General features: G+C 42.8%; 1 protein-coding gene across 4 annotated transcripts in view; it reads left to right on the top strand.

The window, feature by feature from the left end:
* Positions 1-1325: 1325 nt before the first annotated feature.
* The window catches only part of PTPRK (protein tyrosine phosphatase receptor type K), a 1381492-nt gene continuing 1364373 nt past the window's right edge, over positions 1326-18444 (top strand). For 2 of the 4 annotated variants that reach the window (XM_029594544.1, XM_029594543.1), the window contains exon 1: positions 1329-1758. In XM_029594544.1, coding sequence (XP_029450404.1) covers positions 1656-1758 — 103 coding nt within the window. In that variant the 5' untranslated portion in view covers positions 1329-1655. Of the gene's footprint in view, positions 1759-18444 lie in introns of all 4 variants that reach the window. The other 2 variants (XM_029594541.1, XM_029594542.1) reach the window with 2 other exon arrangements.

Here is an 18444-nt window from a genome sequence, read left to right as displayed (position 1 = left end):
TGGCAAGGCTGACAATACAGAGGATTAAGATGTATTGGCTGTTGTCATGGATTGTCAGACTTTTAGTTAACTGTGAGCAATACAATTTTTTCCTCATTACACTCATAAAAGTATTTTCTTAACTGTTTTCTGCGTATAAATACTTTCTAATAAAAGTAGTTTAAATGTGTTTTGGGCTTGTTTTTTCATAACTACCTGGGAACACTGAACCGATCCTTTGGGTCTTTCTAGACATCTAACAGGAGGAACAGTCAACCCTAAGGGAGCGTACATCCCTGGCACAGGGAAGGAGGCGCAACAACTTGAAGCCTTTGAGCAATGGAGAGGGAAATCGTGAAGTGGAGTCCTAATTCCTCGGTGCCGCAGCTGCTTCGGTCACTATCTCCCACAGGCTAGAAAGAAAGAGCAGGATTAAAGTTAAAAGAGGTGACTAGTTTACATCTTAAGCTATCTTCAAGCTACATAAATAACTGTTCGCATTTTCCACGGTTCAGGACGCACAGAGAGAAAACAGTGCCCTCTCCAAATCAAAACTTAGTTCATATAATGCCAATGTCGTTAATCTCGATCATGAAGGATTGAGGCAGGGGAGTAGGACGGAAAGGAGCAATGCTGAAAGAGGAAGGGGTAATGTCAGGATGAGGAGGGCTCTTCTTTCGCCATTTATTGCTCACGGAGTCCCATTCTCCATCCTCTGCATTTCCTGGAATTTAAACCCAGTGGCTCCCAATAGTCAGATCCATAAAACCGTAAAGCCACCAGGCATAGAGCAAAGAAAGAGGCGCTACATATTTCCGAGGAGCTCACGTGGGTCTCCGTCCGCAGCCTGCCACCAAGGCAGTAAAGTAATTAAAGAAACTGAAAGCCAACACCACAATCCGGGGCGCTGGCAAAAAACAAAACAAAAAAAAAACAAAACAAAATAAAACCAAAAACGCCGTTCCCCCGTGCAAAGGTTACAGAAAGTGCGCCGGCTGAGTTTTATGCATTAGCAGCTCAGATCCCCGACCGACTGACTGTCGGTTCATGGGGCTCCTCCAAGACAAGAGAGAGAGAAAAAAAATCTCCAACAAAACCGAGGGTTGGCGAATCCTCGGGAGTAGCCCAGTGAAAAAGAAGACTTAAAATAAATCTAAAGAACGCCGGATCCCCATGCCCTGCCTGCACACAGGCGGGCTGCCCTGTCTCCCAGCAGCTTCCAGGTCCCTGCTCTGAGGCAGCCGAAGAGGAGGAGGAGTAGGAAAGGCCACCCTAGGACTCCATCCGGCAGCCCATGCCTGGGAGCTGCCGGCAGGAGGCGCTGGCGGCCGCAGGCCCAAGGGGGCTCCCGCACGCCCGCTTGGAGTTTGGGCAGCGGCGGGGCGGTGACGTCACGGCGCGGCTCCTCCACTCCCCGACTCCCTGAAAGTAAAGCGGAGGGAGAGAGCGGCAGTAGCAGCCGCCCGTGCCGAGCATGGAGCGCGGCCGCTGGGCTACGGCTTCTCGTCCGCGGAGGCAGGAGGGCTTGGCGTGAGAACAAAAAGCGGCGCGTGGAGTTCCAAGAGTGGGCGACGACGACGGACTTCGCGGCGCGCGCCGTGGTTCCCGAAGGCGACCGGCTTCGCTTTGGATTGTGGGCTCGGACTGCGCTCCCGGAAAGTTGCGTGCGAGTGGCCATGGCCGGGGCGGCGGGCAGGGTCCCGGCCGCTCTCGTGCTGCTGCTTCTGCCGCTGGTGCCGCCCGGGGGGTTCCCCGCGGCGCGCGCCCAGGTCTCCGCAGGTGAGTGTGCGCTCGTGACGCCGACAATGGGCCGCAGGGTCCCGGACAAAGGAGAGCGAGCGAAGTTGAAGGTGCCCCGCAGTAGTAGTCAAGAGTCTGTAGGTAGTTTCCCCACCTCCTTTTTTTTTGTTCTTGTTGTTTCCCCTTTTCTGGAGATTTGCCTCTGCTCAGAGTTAGCGAGTTTTAGTTTTTTTATTTTCTTGAGCGACTCTGTAAGTTTTTGTTTTTTAGTCTTTGTGCTTTTCCATGTTTGGGGACGCGCAGGAAGGGAAGCGAAAGCTCCCGATCTGGGGCGGGACTCCCCGCGAGCTCGTGGCCGAGCCCGGAGGGCTGGCGCTTAGCTCCTTGTCCTTTGCCCCGAACCTTCGTGCTGCCTCTGCTTGGGGGGAGGAGGAGGAGGGAAGGAGCTCGGCCAGCCTTCCTCACCCGGAGCCCCTCACTTCAGCTCCCGCTGTAAAGTCAGCTTTGCCTCTTCACTTCCCCCGTGCCAGACAGAGAGCGAAGCGCTTCGGTATCTCCTGTTTCTCTCTCAGGGCTTGCTCCCCGGTTACTTTTTTTCCCTTTTGTCCCCTAGGGCTTCAGTTAACTCGGAAAGGTGAGGAAATAAAGCAAAACCGGCAAACTCCTCTCCTCCTCCTCTATAAATGTGGTTGGTCTGGACCTTGGGAAAAAGTCACTCTAAATAGAAATAGTTGGAAGGGAGTTAGTGAATTCGTTGGAGGGTGTTGTGTTTTTATTGTAAAGCAATGTTTAGCGCAAAGACAATTGTCCTCCTCCCGCCAGCCTGTGTTTGCCTGATTGAAGTTTGCTCGTTCCTTGGCAGCGGGGCTGTATCTGTGTGTGTGCCAGGGCACCGCCACCAACTGCTCAACTTGAAAGAAACGAGACTTTTTTGCACAGGCATGCCTGGCGTGAGCCGCGATTTCTAGCCTCTGTAAACTTTTGCTTCCTCTCACACACCAGGGTGGCTGAGAATGGTATGGAGCCAGGTATTTGGAGGGGAAGCCCTCTGAAGACGATTAAACAAGGTGGCAACTTTTACACACGAATTGGTTCAAGTAAGCAGTCTGACACTGAACCAAAACACATTCCTTGATTGATAAGAGCAGCCCTCCCTCCCTCCCTGTAAACCGAGAAATCATCGCTGTGCTGTGAATACAATAAAGTTGTGCAGACGTTGTTGCAACTTGTTCAAAAGAAAAGGATGCTGAGACCAGATTGCAAACGCTGAGCAATTTGTGCGCCTGTAGACATCTCTCTGTACATGAGGTGTTACCTGGGTTAATATTCTGATTTTGCAGTGTGGGATTCTGCAAACGCAGCAGCTAGGGTGATTTTCACGGTGGAGGCAAGTGCGGTATCGATTGTGCAGGGAGTTTGTCACTGTATTGAGCGCCGGAGTTCGAGAAGCATGTAGTTAGTTAATTGAAAGTTTGAACTATAGCAGCGACCTATATTATTGGGAGCTGCAGCTATTAGTGTCACTGTGCCGAGGTGTAAAATACAATTTTTGAAAAGGAGTTTTTTCCGGGGTTGCCTTTTATAATTGGCTAGAAGGTTTCAAGAAGGTGGAGTTCTGCTGATGTCTGTGATTTCAGGGACGGTTCTTCTAATTCTTTTATTTTTTTTTTCAATGAATATGTTTACTAACAGCTAAAGTCTCCACATCCTTTTATGCATATACAGCCTCTTGAAAGTATTATTTGTTTATCTTGTATTTCCTTGCAGTTTGATCAGTTTTTTCTTTATAAATGGAGTTGGGTAGATCTTCTAATAAAGATGAGTCTTTCCCTTGGTGGGGGTGGGTGTTGTAATAGCATATGGTGTCTTAAGCTAATTATTAGTTGGGGATTTTGTGTTGGATTGTTGGGTATCTTATAAGTTTCTGAATTTTGTTGTTCTGGCAAGATCATTAGTCCAGTTTACAGATGAAGTACTGAAGTACCAGGTATGTGCAGTCTTTGACTTCAGTGCACCCACCAGTGCCCCCCTCTTTTTTTTTTTTTTTGTTTGTTTTGTTTTTTTTGTGCTTTGACAGTTCAAGTTTGAGACTTGTGGTTACAAATAAGGTAGAACAGGAAAAGGTGTAAATAATGGGTATTTATTCTAGGAAAGCCTTTAATATCTAAGGACATGGAATGACTTTGTGGGTGTAGGGAGAGTAATCCAGAGAGACCAAATGTTAGTGGATATTATGTGTATTGGAATATCTGAAACAAGAAGGTTGGTTACGGCTCAGCTCTAATGTGAAAGGTAGAAAAGGATTCCAGGTTTGATCTGCGCTGTGTGTGAAGTACGGTATATTTGAAAGCCCAGGACTCCTAACAAACTGAGGAATGCTTTGCCCAGTCAGCTGATCACCCCCTAAAGTTAGGGAATCTGTTGCCTTGGGGAATATTCATTGATGTTTTTAAAGATAACATGCTGGAGGAAGATTAGTGGGTTGGTTTTTTTTTTTTAATTCTGATGGTTGCAATCATTTTCTAGTTGGCCATGTTTCTAATATAAGGGCCAGATGTACTAAGCATTTTTTCCATAGATGCAAAATTGGGGAGGGGAAACCCTTTAGTGAAATCTGGTCCTCGGTGCTGCTAATGCATCGGTGGCTTTATAATTCTAGATCAGGGGAAAGAGAGACCTCTCCTGGTATAATCTGGCTGGCATTCTCAGCAGCTCACTGAAATGTAGTCTAGAGCAGACACCCTGCATAAAAAACCCCCCAAAATATAAATAAAAATACCAAACAAACTGCAAACATTCTCTGCATGTACACTGTATTTAGTTAAAAAGCTCAGCGTGTGACAGAAATTGACTTGTCTGTCTCCATAGTACTTGGTTCTTCTGAGGCTGAAGGTATTTTTAGCTCAGTAGAAAATGAGGCTTATCAGATGGTAAAATGTCTGTTACTGTTCAAATAACTCTTCTCCACCTCCCAATAACTTTGTAATGGCTGGACGTAGCTCTACCAAACTTTGTGTGGAGGAAAGGTCCTTAGGCCACTCGGAAAGAAACATTTGACATTTTTTTCCATTTTTCAGTTAGTGATTTGTGGAGGGAGGCAAAGTTGGCATGGTTTTTGTTTTTTTTTTTTTTTCTGATGAATGCATGTGGTTTTTGTGTGTGTCTCCCCTTGTCACCCCTTTTCACTTTTTGAAAAAGATGTGCCTAGCTGTACCAGATGTGTGGATGTAAGCTCTTGGGGAAGTGGACATCAGACTTTCCCACTTTTTAGGTTGGTGAGTGATACAGGAAGGGAGTAAAGTTGGCATTTTTTGTGGAAAAAAATGCAGCATGGGGAGGGGTTGTACTGAGATTATTTAGAATGTCATAAATTGCTGGACACTGTGGTTTATCTAACAGTGAATGGGCCCCTCATAGAAAACTTTTTTTTTTTCTCCTAATAGTAAATTCAAATATGCTATGTTTTCCATTTACCAAAACACTCCATACAGTGTCTCATTGTGCAGTTACAATAAACTTCTCCCACAATCACCTTATGCGCTTTATAAAAGCATACCAAGCCAAGTTTCATTGTGATACAAAGTAAGGTCACAGTTTATCTGTAAATGATAAATGGAAATTAAAAAATTGAGGCCACAGCAGCTCTCCGCTGACAATATATATTTTATATTAGTCAAAGGGGACAGTTATTGAAAGTCACAAGTATTCAGTTAACCTAAAAAAAAAAATTCGATAAACATGCAGCTGAACATTTTTTTCTCAAAAACTATGACTGTCAGTATCGTGTGAACATTTTTTTCCAGCTGCTTGTTTTCCTTTTGAGGCACTACTGTTGATAATAGATACAGTTCATCAACTTTAAGGAAGCCTAGAAGACATTTTTGCCCTTGTTTTTAGCTACCCTATAATAACTATCAGGCCGATTCAGTAAAGTTGCGAGAGAGCTGGCGAGTGCCCGCTCTCCCGACGCGCGCACAGGCCACTCTCCTGTGCGCACGATTCAGGAGGGAAAAACATGCAAATGACAGAAGCGGCATCTGTCAATGGGTTTGACATCTGATGCTCAATTTTACTGGGCTGCGGGCAGATTTTTAACTTTTTTTCTTTTTACTTTTGGGGCCTCCGACTTAATATCGCCTTTGGGCAGGCGTTAATTTCTGAAAGTAAAATGTGCGGCTTGGCTGCACATTTTACTTTCTGTATTGTGCAGGAATAACTAATAGGGCCATCAACATGCATTTGCATGTTGCAGGCACTATTAGTTTCGGGGGGGTTGGGTGCGTGTTTTCGCGCTATTACCCCTTACTGTATAAGGGGTAAAAATAGCATGTCGAAAATGCGCAGCCAAATGCGGGCTAACGGTGTGTGCTGTACTGTATCGGCTTGTATATAGACTGAACTCACATTTCTCCCCCCCCCCCCCCCCAAGTTAATTGCATTGGCTTGTTTTCAGGAAGCATTTCTGTTGCCTGCCAAGTCAGTAGTGCACAGATTTTCTTAGCGCTATGACCCCCCCTTCGCAAAATGATATTCCATGCCTGTGGGAAATGGCCAATTCCCCCTCCCATATTCGTACCTCTTCTTTCAAGGTATGCCTCCCAGGTAGACAGGCTGCTCTTACTCCTCACACCCTTCCAATTCCTTCTTACCCTGCCACCTTTCTAGTGCACACTCCCACCTTTTACCACAAGGGTCACATGAAGGAAGTTGGGATACATGCAGGGGAAGAGACATAACTGGAGTACATGTCCGCTAACCTGCTACACTGGCAGGGCCTATGCTAGCTTTGTTTTTTTTTTTTTGCCATGTGCAAAAACAGTTACTTTGGTGCTCATTCTGTTTTTATGTATTTTTTTTTGTGTAACATGTTTTTTAATTTTTTTTCCCAATGGCAAGGTATAAACAATCACTGTTTCTTGGTCTCTCAAACTCACTTTCTCTCTCTTTCTCTCTCTCTCTCGCACTCTTTTGATCTCTGTTCCAGATCCCCTTCGCTCTGAAATAAAAAACAAGTTTCCTCTAGTGATCCAAACTTAACCAATTGACACCCACCCCGAACCCATCTTACCCTGTCTGTGGGTCCAAAATGCCTAAATAGGGCAGGAGCAATCCCCATGTGCACCTATCTCACTTGGCTGGCATGGAAAAATGGTGCTTGTGGCTGGAGCCATTTTTATACATATGTATTTTCATTCAACAAATTGGCACCACTTGCAGGCCTGGCCAGCACTGTTTTTACATATTGGCAGATGGGGCAGCAGCACCTGGGGATCACTCCTGCCCCATTTAGGAATTTTGGACCCATGTTTGTATTAAGGGTTCAGGAGAAGAGGATGGGTGGGTGGGTGAAGGCCTGAGGTGGTGTGCAGGATTAGTGCAAGGGTATTAGGCATCGTAGATGAACTGTACAATCTCTTGTGCCGTGCACCCCTTCTATGGCCCCCTCAATACACAATTTAAAATTATGTATATATGATAGAACAGTCAAAGTGTAGTGGTGTCAGCCAGAAAACCCTGTAAAAAAGCTCTCAGAACCTATATGGTATTAGGCCTATGCATGTTGGATGTGAGCTTGGCCCTCAAAGTCTTGAGTAAACTGAATTGCAATTATAATATAGTAAACTTCCCATACCGAAACAGTAACCACCCTACCTATAGTATTCATAAATGATCTAGAAAGCGGTACATCGAGTGAGGTGATCAGATTTGCGGATGGCGCAAAATTGTGCAGAATGGTTAGATCTTGGGCGAATTATGATGGGTTGCGGGAGGACCGAGGCTGGGGGTTTGGGCTTCTGGGTGGCAGATGGGGTTTGGGGTGATGCATATGGGGAGCAATAGCCCTTGCTGTAATTGCACAATGTTGGGTTCTGCCTTGGGAGTTACTGCCCGGGGGGGGGGGGAATCTAGGCGTCATAGTGGATGTCATGGTGGGACTGCACCTCGAATGCTCTGTGCAGTTCTGGTCACCACATCTCAAAAAAAGAGAGTTGCACTGGAGAAGGTGCAGAGAGGGGTGATGGGGGTGGGAGGGGGCATGTAGCGGCTCCCCTGAGGGGAGGTGCTAGAGAGGTTGGGGCTGTTCAGTTTGGAGGGGGGATGTGATGGAGGTATGCAGAAAGTGAAAGGACTTGAACAGGTTAATTTAAATCCATTGTTTGCTCTCTCAGATAGTAGAAGTATAGGAGGCACTCTGTGAGGTTGGCAGGTGGCTCATTTGGAACAGGTCGGAGAGGATTCTTCTTTGATTGGCGCATAGTTAAGCTCTGGAGTTCATTGCTGGAGGATGAGATTACAACAGTTAGTGTAACTGGGTTTATTTAATGTATTTATTTAAAATGCTTTTATTCTGCAACCTCCATAACCTTAAAAGGCTTGGATAAGTTCCTAGAGGATAAATCCATAAACTGCTATGATGGTAATTAATAAGCAATAGTAGCTTGTGATCTATCTAATGTTTGGTTACTTGCCAGATAATTGTGACTTGGATTGGCCACTATTGGAAACAGGATGCTGGGCTTGATGGACCCTTGGTCTGACCCAGTATGGCAAATCTTAGGTTCTTATGTACTAATACACATCTTATTAGGAAACTAGAACAAACCAAGCTGTGCTAGATCCCTGCACAGAAACTACTTGCTAGCAGAATGCCTCACCTCCTGTCACACATGCAGAACACAGACAGACCCTCGCAATTACAGAATAAAAAGACCAGAAAGTGTAATAGAATCATGCAGACAAAAACTGAACTGGAGGCAGCAACAAATCACTCTGTATGCAGTGCAACAGTAGAAAAATCATCATTCCTAAAAACATCAATTACTTTTTCCTTGTGCTCTCTAATACACACACTCTAACACATGTTCATTCTCACACGCACCCTCATGTATGCTCACACGTGTTCTTTGTCATTCCTCTTCCTCCTTTGAATAAAAAAAAAAATATATTGGTTCGTTGGGGGAATCCGGGCAAGGCCCCAGAAGAATAGGGTCTGTCTGTTGCTGCTCTCTGAGATGGAGTCTCTTGGTGCTGGAAGGGCCCCCATGTTGGATTTATTTATTTGCTGTAGCCAGAGCATAAGGAGGGGTAGCAGGTGAGAGCAGCATATGGTGGTGTTGAGCAGGCGGTGAGGCAGTGTCGGGAAGTCTGCTGGCTATTTCCCGCCACATGGTGATGGAGGGATGCCTGAAGAGAGCTGCTGGAGTGGGCATGTGGAGCTGCGGGGTTAAAAAAAAAAAAAAAAAAAGAAGTGCTAGGAGCGAGTGGAGTGTTGTATAAGAGAAGCTGCTACTGGCCCACCTGAGCTATCAGGGGAGGGGGGGCCTCCCTCACAGGCTCTTTGCTGGGTTTGCTCACTGATGCATGGCTACCCGACCAGATGGCATTTTAGCTTCTGGAAGACCCTGGATGGGGGGGTACACTTCCCATAGAAAGCTGCTGGAGGTTAAAGGGGCTCTTAGGGAAGATAAGGCCATTGCAGAAAGACTAAATGAATTCTTTGCCTCCGTGTTTACTAATGAGGATGTTGGGGAGATACCAGTTCCGGAGATGGTTTTCATGGGTGATGACTCGGACAAACTGAATGAAATCACTGTGAACCTGGAAGATGTAGTAGGCCAGATTGACAAACTAGAGTAGCAAATCAACCTGGACCAGATGGAATGCATCCTAGGGTTCTGAAGGAACTAAAAAATGAAATTTCTGATCTATTAGTTACAATTTGTAACCTATCATTAAAATCATCCATTGTACCTGAAGACTGGAGGGTGGCCAATGTAACCCCAATATTTAAAAAAGGCTCCAGGGGCGATCCGGGTAACTATAGATCAGTGAGCTTGACTTCAGTGCCGGGAAAAATAGTGGAAACTATTCTCAAGATCAAAATCGTAGAGCATATAGAAAGACATGATTTAATGGGACACAGTCAACATAGATTTACCCAAGGGAAGTCTGGCCTAACAAATCTGCTTCATTTTTTTGAAGGGGTTAATAAACATGTGGATAAAGGTGAATATGTAGTGTATTTGGATTTTCAGATGGTGTTTGACAAAGTCCCTCATGAGAGGCTTCTAAGAAAACTAAAGTGTCATGGGATAGGAGGTGATGTCCTTTCGTGGATTACAAACTGGTTAAAAGACAGGAAACAGTGAGTGGGATTAAATGGTCAATTTTCTCAGTGGAAAAGGGTAAACAGTGGAGTGCCTCAGGGATCTGTACTTGGACCAGTGCTTTTCAATATATATATAAATGATCTGGAAAGGAATATGATTGAGGTTATCAAATTTGCAGATGATACAAAATTATTCAGAGTAGTTAAATCACAAGCGGATTGTGATACATTACAGGAGGACCTTGCAAGACTGGAAGATTGGGCAGCCAAATGGCAGATGAAATTTAATGTGGACAAGTGCAAGGTGTTGCATATCGGGAAAAATAACCCTTGCTGTAGTTAGGTACCATATTAGGAGCTACCACCCAGGAAAAAGATCTAGGCATCATAGTGGATAATACTTTAAAATTGTCTGCTCAGTGTGCTGCAGCAGTCAAAAAAGCAAATAGAATGTTAGGAATTATTAGGAAGGGAATGGTTAATAGAACGGAAAATGTCATAATGCCTCTGTATCGCTCCATGGTGAGACCGTACCTTGAATACTGTGTACAATTCTGGTCGCCGCATCTCAAAAAAGATATAGTTGTGATGGAGAAGGTACAGAGAAGGGCAACCAAAATGATAAAGGGGATGGAACAGCTCCCCTATGAGGAAAGGCTGAAGAGGTTAGGGCTGTTCAGCTTGGAGAAGAGACGGCTGAGGGGGGGATATGATAGAGGTCTTTAAGATCATGAGAGGTCTTGAACGAGTAGATGTGACTCGGTTATTTACACTTTCGAATAATAGAAGGACTAGGGGGCATTCCATGAAGTTAGCAAGTAACACATTTAAGACAAATCGGAGAAAATTCTTTTTCACTCAACGCACAATAAAGCTCTGGAATTTGTTGCCAGAGGAGGTGGTTAATGCAGTTAGTGTAGCTGGGTTCAAAAAAGGTTTGGATAAGTTCTTGGAGAAGTCCATTAATGGCTATTAATCAATTTTACTTAAGGAATAGCCACTGCTATTAATTGCATCAGTAGCATGGGATTTTGTTAGTGTTTGGGTAATTGCCAGGTTCTTGTGGCCTGGTTTTGGCCTCTGTTGGAAGCAGGATGCTGGGCTTGATGGACCCTTGGTCTGACCCAGCATGGCAATTTCTTATGTTCTTATGCTGCTTGTTATGTAATCAAGGTCTAGATTTCTGGGCTAATGTACATAGAAATACCAGATTAGAAACAGATTGTGGGATATAATCCTTTATTCCACAACAAGCTAAGAATTTTGTGACTGATTTTCAGGAGGTTTGCTGTGTGCGTAATGGGCCAAGCGTTGTGTTTCCTGAATACAGAAGTTGGTTGGCTTGGATTACATCATCAGTGTTTGTTTTAAAAGTTGTAAATAGATCAAATGACAGGAAGCGGGTGGCTGGATGGCAGTGGACATATGCTGGACATGATTCGGTTCCCTCTTAGCCCTTATAATTAAGGCTTATTTGCTGTAATTTGTGTGTGTGGTGGGGGGGGGAGGATTTGAAGGGTAGGGTGCTGAAAAATCACAGAAGGAAACAAGAAACTGCAGTTAAGAGAAGTTGCAAGTCTGGTATTGTGTGAAAGGAAAGTACTGTCTCTTTAGACTTTGTCTGGTTTTATTTCAAAGTGCCTGATCAGTTTTAGGATGATGTAATAAAGTGCAGGCAACTGTGCACACATTTTAATGCACAGTTATGCATGTATTTTTGTACTCACTTTACTCCTGTTTTAACATGGAGATTTGTGTATAAATGATTGCTCCTTCATGCAGATCCCATGTTAATTGAGGTGTAGATATTCCTTCCCAGTACAGAGAGGTGTAGAGGCCTAACTCATGTTTTTTTTATGCTGGAAATTTAATTCCTGGGCAGAGGTGGAGTAAAGTTTCTAGTGCTACTATTAGTCTGTTGGACTGAACATGAAGTTTGTGGCGCAGGGATCCCTTTACTCGGGACTTGAGCTCATAAATAACTACTTGTGCACAAATCATGTTCTCTGCACATAAAACATGATTTATGTGCAATAATTTAAATTTTACCCTAGAAGATCATCAATAAAGGGGATGAAAGCTACCTGGCAAGGGATAAGATTAGAGATAAGCAATTCAAAGGTGTTTAAAGTGATCTTGTTACATTTATCCACATTTTTATTGCTATATCTGAATGCGATTTAATATAAGATCCTCTTCTGTTTGGTCCTCGAGTGCAGTACACAGTGATTTTAGTCAGGGTTGAGCAATTGTTTGTGCATTATGCTTCCTGCATCTTCTCAGTGTAAGATTTTGTTTGGAGATCGCTGTATCTGTAGAGGTTTGTTTGCCTTTTTTTTTTTTTATATATACATTTTAACCTTTGCAGCATCCTTCAAATGTTCTGCCTTGCATGATGTATACCACATTGACTCAAACTGACTTATCTTTAAAATAGTTCTGAAAGTCTATCACTAACCTTTTTCAAGTTCTGGCCAAATCTTCTTTCTAATACCACATCATGTAAAAATATGTTGTGCCATCACATTTATTACTGAGAAATGTTAACTCCTCTTTTGGGGCTGGCTTAGTTGGTAAGCTTGGTGCACCACCATATGGAAGGTCCCTGCTTTGATCCCAGGATTGAGTCATCTGTTCCCCACCGTCGGCTAGGGATGCTGCAGGTGCAGTGTTTACTGCCTCCAGGGAGGAGTCGTGGGCACTGCCCAAGGGTGATAGCTCTTGGCAGGATCCAATTCCCCTGAGGGTTCTGGAATGAGCCCTGGTGCATGGGCTCCCCAGCCCAGGACCCTCACTGCAGTGGACATGTGAGGGAATACAAAATAAGGTAGATACAAATGAAGGGTCATGGCTCTGGGTTCCTAGCTCTAGGTCCGATTTGAACTGGAAGTGCAGATGAGGGAATGGCTAGGTACAAGTCTTCACTCTTCTTTCACTTTTCGTTCTTCCTCTCCCTATATACACAATACAGAAAGAATGACAGCAATGGATGTTTGTATTTTCTTGCACTGCTTTGTGCTCGCTGGTTGTGATCACTTTTTTTGTAATATCTCAGGCATTATGGGGCACAGGCAGAGAGAAAATTACAAATGCTTTGTCAGGCTAAAAAAAATGAAAAGGGGGGGGAAATGGGAACAGAAGTTTAAAAAAAAATAAAAGTATGCAACAGAAGAGAGAGATGGAATCATTTTGAGAGCCATAAAATGTGGCTGTATCACTTCTGGGCCAGATTTGTCCCTTTTCTTTCTAGATGGTGGGGGACTCTGGTTTCTCTTATCTGCTTTATGTATTCCTAGTAGGGCTGCAGTCCATTTACTTGGGCCATCTGGTAGAAAAAGAGTAAACTAGTGAAAGTGCCTGATGAGCTGATACGATGTACTGAGCAGGACTCCTTAAATTAGACAGGATCTGATGTGCTGTGATAGATTAGGAGGTGGCGCAGCTTTCTGGCACATCATCTGGCAACTTGATGGCGGTGCAAAGTACAGCACATAATAACAATATCCATGTTTTCCAAGTGCACTAAATGGTTGGAGCTGCAACAGATTGCATAAGTGCTTTGACATTAAAATACTGTGTGTCTGGATTTCCCTGAAGTGATTTCTTGCAGGTGGATGGCCTCAAAGCTGATTTCACTGTCAGAAGAAGAGTTGAAGTTTTACAAGCACAGGCATAGATTTTAAAACCAGATCTTTTTATCTTCTGCAATAAAACATGAGCTTTTGCGAATGGTGTGTGTGGGATACTTTTTTTTTTTTTTGTGATACAGGTTTTGATGGTTTGTGGTATGTTCAGTACACCAGAATTTTTAAATCTAAAGACAAAAATGAGTGGGGTTTTTTTTTTTTTTTGTTTTTAATGTTTAGGAGCCTACTATTTCATTTTTATGGGGGCTGAAAAGGTAAATCATCTCTCTTCCTGTTGAAGGGCTGGAATAATCCAGGCAGTGTTGTTTGGTGAGCAGGGCTAAAAAAAATTGTGAAACTAGGCCGGGATTGAATTCCATTTCTCCCATTTTACTCTGTCATGGGGCAGAAGCTGCTTGTGAGGTGGCCAAATTTGCAGATGACTCAAAACTTGTTTTCAGTTGATAAAATAGTAGCGGATTGTGAAGAACTGCAGAAGGACCTTTTTGAGACTAGGAGGCTGAGCTTCTAATGTGGATGTGCAAAGTAATGCACGTAGGGGAAAACAATCCTAACTACAAGTACAGGATGCTGGGTTCCAAGTTAGGAGTCCTTGTGTCCAATACCTTAATCTTCGGCTTAGCATGTGGCAGTGGTCAAAAAGTCAAATAGAATGTTAAGAATTACTTTGAGAGGAATGGAAAATACAACTGAAAATACCACAATGCCCTTCTATAAATCCATGGTGCAACCATACCCCGAAAATTGTGTGCAGTTCTGCTCACCACATCTCAAAAAAGACATAGTGGACATAGAAGAGGTACTGAGAAGGGTGACGAAAATGATGGTAATGGGGATGGAAAAGCTTCCTTATGCTGCTGTCAATAACAGCCTTGGGGTCTCTCTTGCCACTGGAGCTGCCAAGTGAAAGATGCTGCTGGATGGATCAGCAGGGGAGGAGACAGACTGGAGGACATGGGAAGAGGGAACAGGCTGCCAGGAAGGAAAAGAGGTTGGCTGATTAGAGGAGGTGTGTGGAAAAGACTAGATTAAAGCATAGGAGGGGGGAAGCTTGAGGGAGAGCAAAGAAAACAAACAAAAAAAACCCCAAACAACTTTTCTCCATTTCCTAAAACATTTTGGCTGGTGCCCAAGTTTTCATAAAAACAGATACCACTGTGCTAGGTCAGACCCCCAAGGTCCATCGAGCCCAGCATTCTGTCTCAGACTGTGGCTAATTTGGGTCACAAATAGCTAAATGATTGATCTTTCTTCTAGTTTGCTTCTAGGGATAAGCGCCAGAATTCCCAAGTCTACCTATGATTTGGTTTAAATCTTCTGGTTGCTAGTTTCATGGAGTGTTCCTCCCCCCCGGTCCTAGTGGTGTTTGAAAGGGTAAATATCTGTTCTCTATTTTACCTGTTGCACCCCACTTATGATTTTATAAATTTCAATCATATCTCCTCTCAGTTGTCTCTCTTCCAAGTTCAGTGGTGTAGCTTCTTGCCTCTTTGGGCCTGGCGGTAAGGTCCCAGCTTCCCTCCCGCTACCAGGTGCTGAAATTTAGGAAAGTGGGATTTTTTTTCACCTCCTGATTATGCATATAATTTGATTTGAAACTGCACCAGGGACCTGGTAATAAGGTACCAAGAACATTGGACTCTTTTTTTTTTTTTTATTTTTTTTTTTATTTTTATTAAGTATGGAGGATTATATTGGAAACAGCAATGTTTATCTCAGAGGCAGTTTGTGGATGATTAAAACATCCCTTTAACCAGTTCCAAGTAATTTAACTTAATTGTGGTTAAATATAAAAAAAAAAGTTCCTATTTCACTATCTGTAAATACATAAAACTTTTATTTGTTTTTGTATACTGACATTCGATCGATATATCACATCGGTGTATGTTTTTAAACTTTCCTATTTATAAATATATGCAGATTACAAACTAAATGTTTACATAAATTACAATAAAATACAAACATGCATTAAAATTAAAAATATTGCTACTAGCATCTGCATTGTTACAAGAATTAATATTTGGAACCAGGGTATGCTGCTTGTTTCCATAAGAAGGGTACTTTTTCAATGTCCTCTCTAGCCCATGCCGATTCAGGGAGGGCCCTGGACTGAGAGAGCATGATTGCGTGTTTGAGACAATTGGACCTGTTTAATTGGGGGCACCTGAAGCAAAATCTTTTGAGATTTTAAGCTATGTGTTGGCTCATACCAGGAAAATAAATTAGCCAGATAAAAAGGGCCATCCCATTTTAATACTTTGGCGATCATTAGGAGAGTTTTAAACTTCACCCGCTGCTTAACAGGGAGCTAGTGTAATTCATGTACTGGTGGCCTGCCATTATCAGCCTAGTAAAAATGTAGCATTTTATTTATTTATTTAAGTTGTGTATGTGATTTTCTTTTAAAGCATTAGGATAAATTTTGGTAGACAATTTTTTTTTTCTGTAATCCTTACAATAGAAAAGGCCTTTCCTGTGACAGAATGAAAAGATTCTGTGGCATGCTTGTGTGATTAGCATAAATGCTACATTGCTTATTACTCTAACTTCCCTATTTTTAGCAGTATCTTCAGATTCCTGCTGAAAGAATGAAAATAGAAAATCCTGATACAGGATATGGAAGAAGCTGATGTGATTCAGGTGGCTTTACATGAAGAGCAGATACATATGAATGATTCAAAATTACATTGATATATTGCTTAAAATATGTGGGTTATGAATAGGAAAAAAAATATTTGGATGTCTTTTATACAAATGCTAGACAAAAAAATTGTCATTGGTGCCTGATATTCTAGTGTGCCAATCTAGACATAACAAGCATCTTGTCTTGCTGGTGGAAAGAGAATAATCAGTGTATCTGTATTCCTCAGGAAATTAAAACAAAAAAAAAGTCATGGGATAGGAGGCAGAATCCTATTGTGGATTCGTAATTAGTTAAAAGGTAGGAAACAGAATAGGAAATAAATGGTCAAATTTTCCAGTGGGCAGAGTTGAATAGTGTGTCCCAAGGTTCTATATTGGGACCAGTGTTTGAGCTTTTAATGTTCTTATTTAAATACATTAATGGTCTGGAAAAGGGAGCAATGAGTCAGGTGATTTCAAATTTTCAGATAACGAAAATCATTGCTTGGTAAAACATATGCAGACTATGAGGAAGTCCCTGCCAGACTGGTGAACTGGGCGTGTGAATGATGGATAAAATGTTAATGTGGACAAGGGCAAAGTGATACACATAGGGAAAAATAATCATAATTCTGTGCAAAGTGCTGGCTTCCATATTAACAGATACCACTCAAGAAAGGGAGCTTGGAGTCATTGCAGGCAATACATTGAAATCCTTAGCTCAGTTTGCAGCCTCAGCAGTCGTATAAGCAAATAGACTGTTAGGAATTATTTGGAAAGGAATAGAATGTAAAAGTGAGAAAATCTGTATAAGTATGAGCAGACTGGATGGACCAGTCAATTATTTATTTGTTAGTTTTTATATACCGGTGTTTGATTTACATATCCCATCGCTTTACATATAACTTAATGGTGCAGGAAGTCAAGTATTTCCTTTTGTTTAGTATATGGAATAATTATAAATAATGTGACATAACAGTAACAAGATTAAAGATAATAGTAGTAGTAATGAACAAAATAACAGTAGTATTAAACAAGAAGTAATAACAGGGTAGTAATAATCAAGGCTAGTATTTGGTATAGGGTGTATCGGTATTAGTGGCATGGTGATATTGTGCCTAAATCAAGTAGCATAGTATATTACAGGTGGGTGGTTGAAGGTGGTGATGTCCCTGGATGCAGGGGTTAGTGCCTGGCCTGGGGTTCATTTGTGTTTGTAGTACGGAAGGCTTTGCGGAATAGCTATGTCTTAAAATTTTTCTTGAAAGATTGGGTGGATGGATCTGTTCTTTAGGTCTGTGGGGAGTTTGTTCCATAGGGTGGGACCGCCAATTGATAGTGTTAGTTCCTTTTACTATACTGCTATATGACTGCACCTTGAATACTGTGTATGCAATTCTGGTGCTTATCTCAAAAGATAGGGGAGAAGGGCAGAAAAAATGATAAGGGATGGAATAGCCTCTTTAGGGGCCGATGCAATAATCGGCGGTCGGATGAGGATTGAATAGGCACTAATGAATCCCCTAATGCAGTGTTGGACGCGGAGTGAGTCTAATAGCGCTAATCACATGCAAATGCATCTAGGACGCACATCTAGCGCTTAGTAATTAACACCTGCCTGGAGCAGGCATTATTTGCTGAGCGCTCCTTAAACCAGTACAGAAAAGCAGAAAAAACTGCTTTTCTGTACTGCCTCCTACTTAATATCGTTGCGATATTAAGTAGGAGGAAAAACAAACAAATTTAAAGAATAGAAAAAAAACCCCACTGGCAGTTGAGTGCAGGAAACAGAGGCTCGAATGACAAGTGTCTGTTTCCTGAACCCCCTAGCTGTGCAATGTTTAGGAAAACAGACGCCGATAAACTCAGCGTCTGTTTTCCTAACTGGCGGACCGCCGATGCCGATCGGGTTCGTGTTAGCAAGGAGGTGCTAGGGGCGCGCAAACAACCCTAGCGCCTCCTTACTAACGCGACCCCTAATTTAAATATTGCTTGGCGCCCCAAGAAAGCGGGCATTGACTGTTCAGCACCCGCTTTCTACACACATTTATTGCATCGGCCCTTTAGTTTGGAGAAGGCTGAGGAGGGGAAATGATAGGAGTTTATATAAACATAAGTGGTGTGGAACTAGTTAATGGAGAGTGGTTATTTTTCTTTTTTTAAACATTTTTCTGGTGTGTCCCCCTAATCTAGTACAAACTGATTGCAGATTTTAAAGTAAATTTAAGAGCATTTTTTTTTTTCAGTCTGTGCATGTCTGGAGAATGTTGTCCAGAAATATAGGTTAGTTTAAAAATAATTTGGACAAATTTCTGGAGGACAAGTTCCTTAAAAAAAAAAAAAAAT

Source organism: Rhinatrema bivittatum, chromosome 3 (genome assembly GCF_901001135.1).
Source record: "Rhinatrema bivittatum chromosome 3, aRhiBiv1.1, whole genome shotgun sequence".
In the NCBI taxonomy this organism is placed as follows: domain Eukaryota; kingdom Metazoa; phylum Chordata; class Amphibia; order Gymnophiona; family Rhinatrematidae; genus Rhinatrema; species Rhinatrema bivittatum.
Note: the sequence above shows the minus strand (reverse complement) of the source record. Positions and strands in the feature narration are given on the sequence as shown.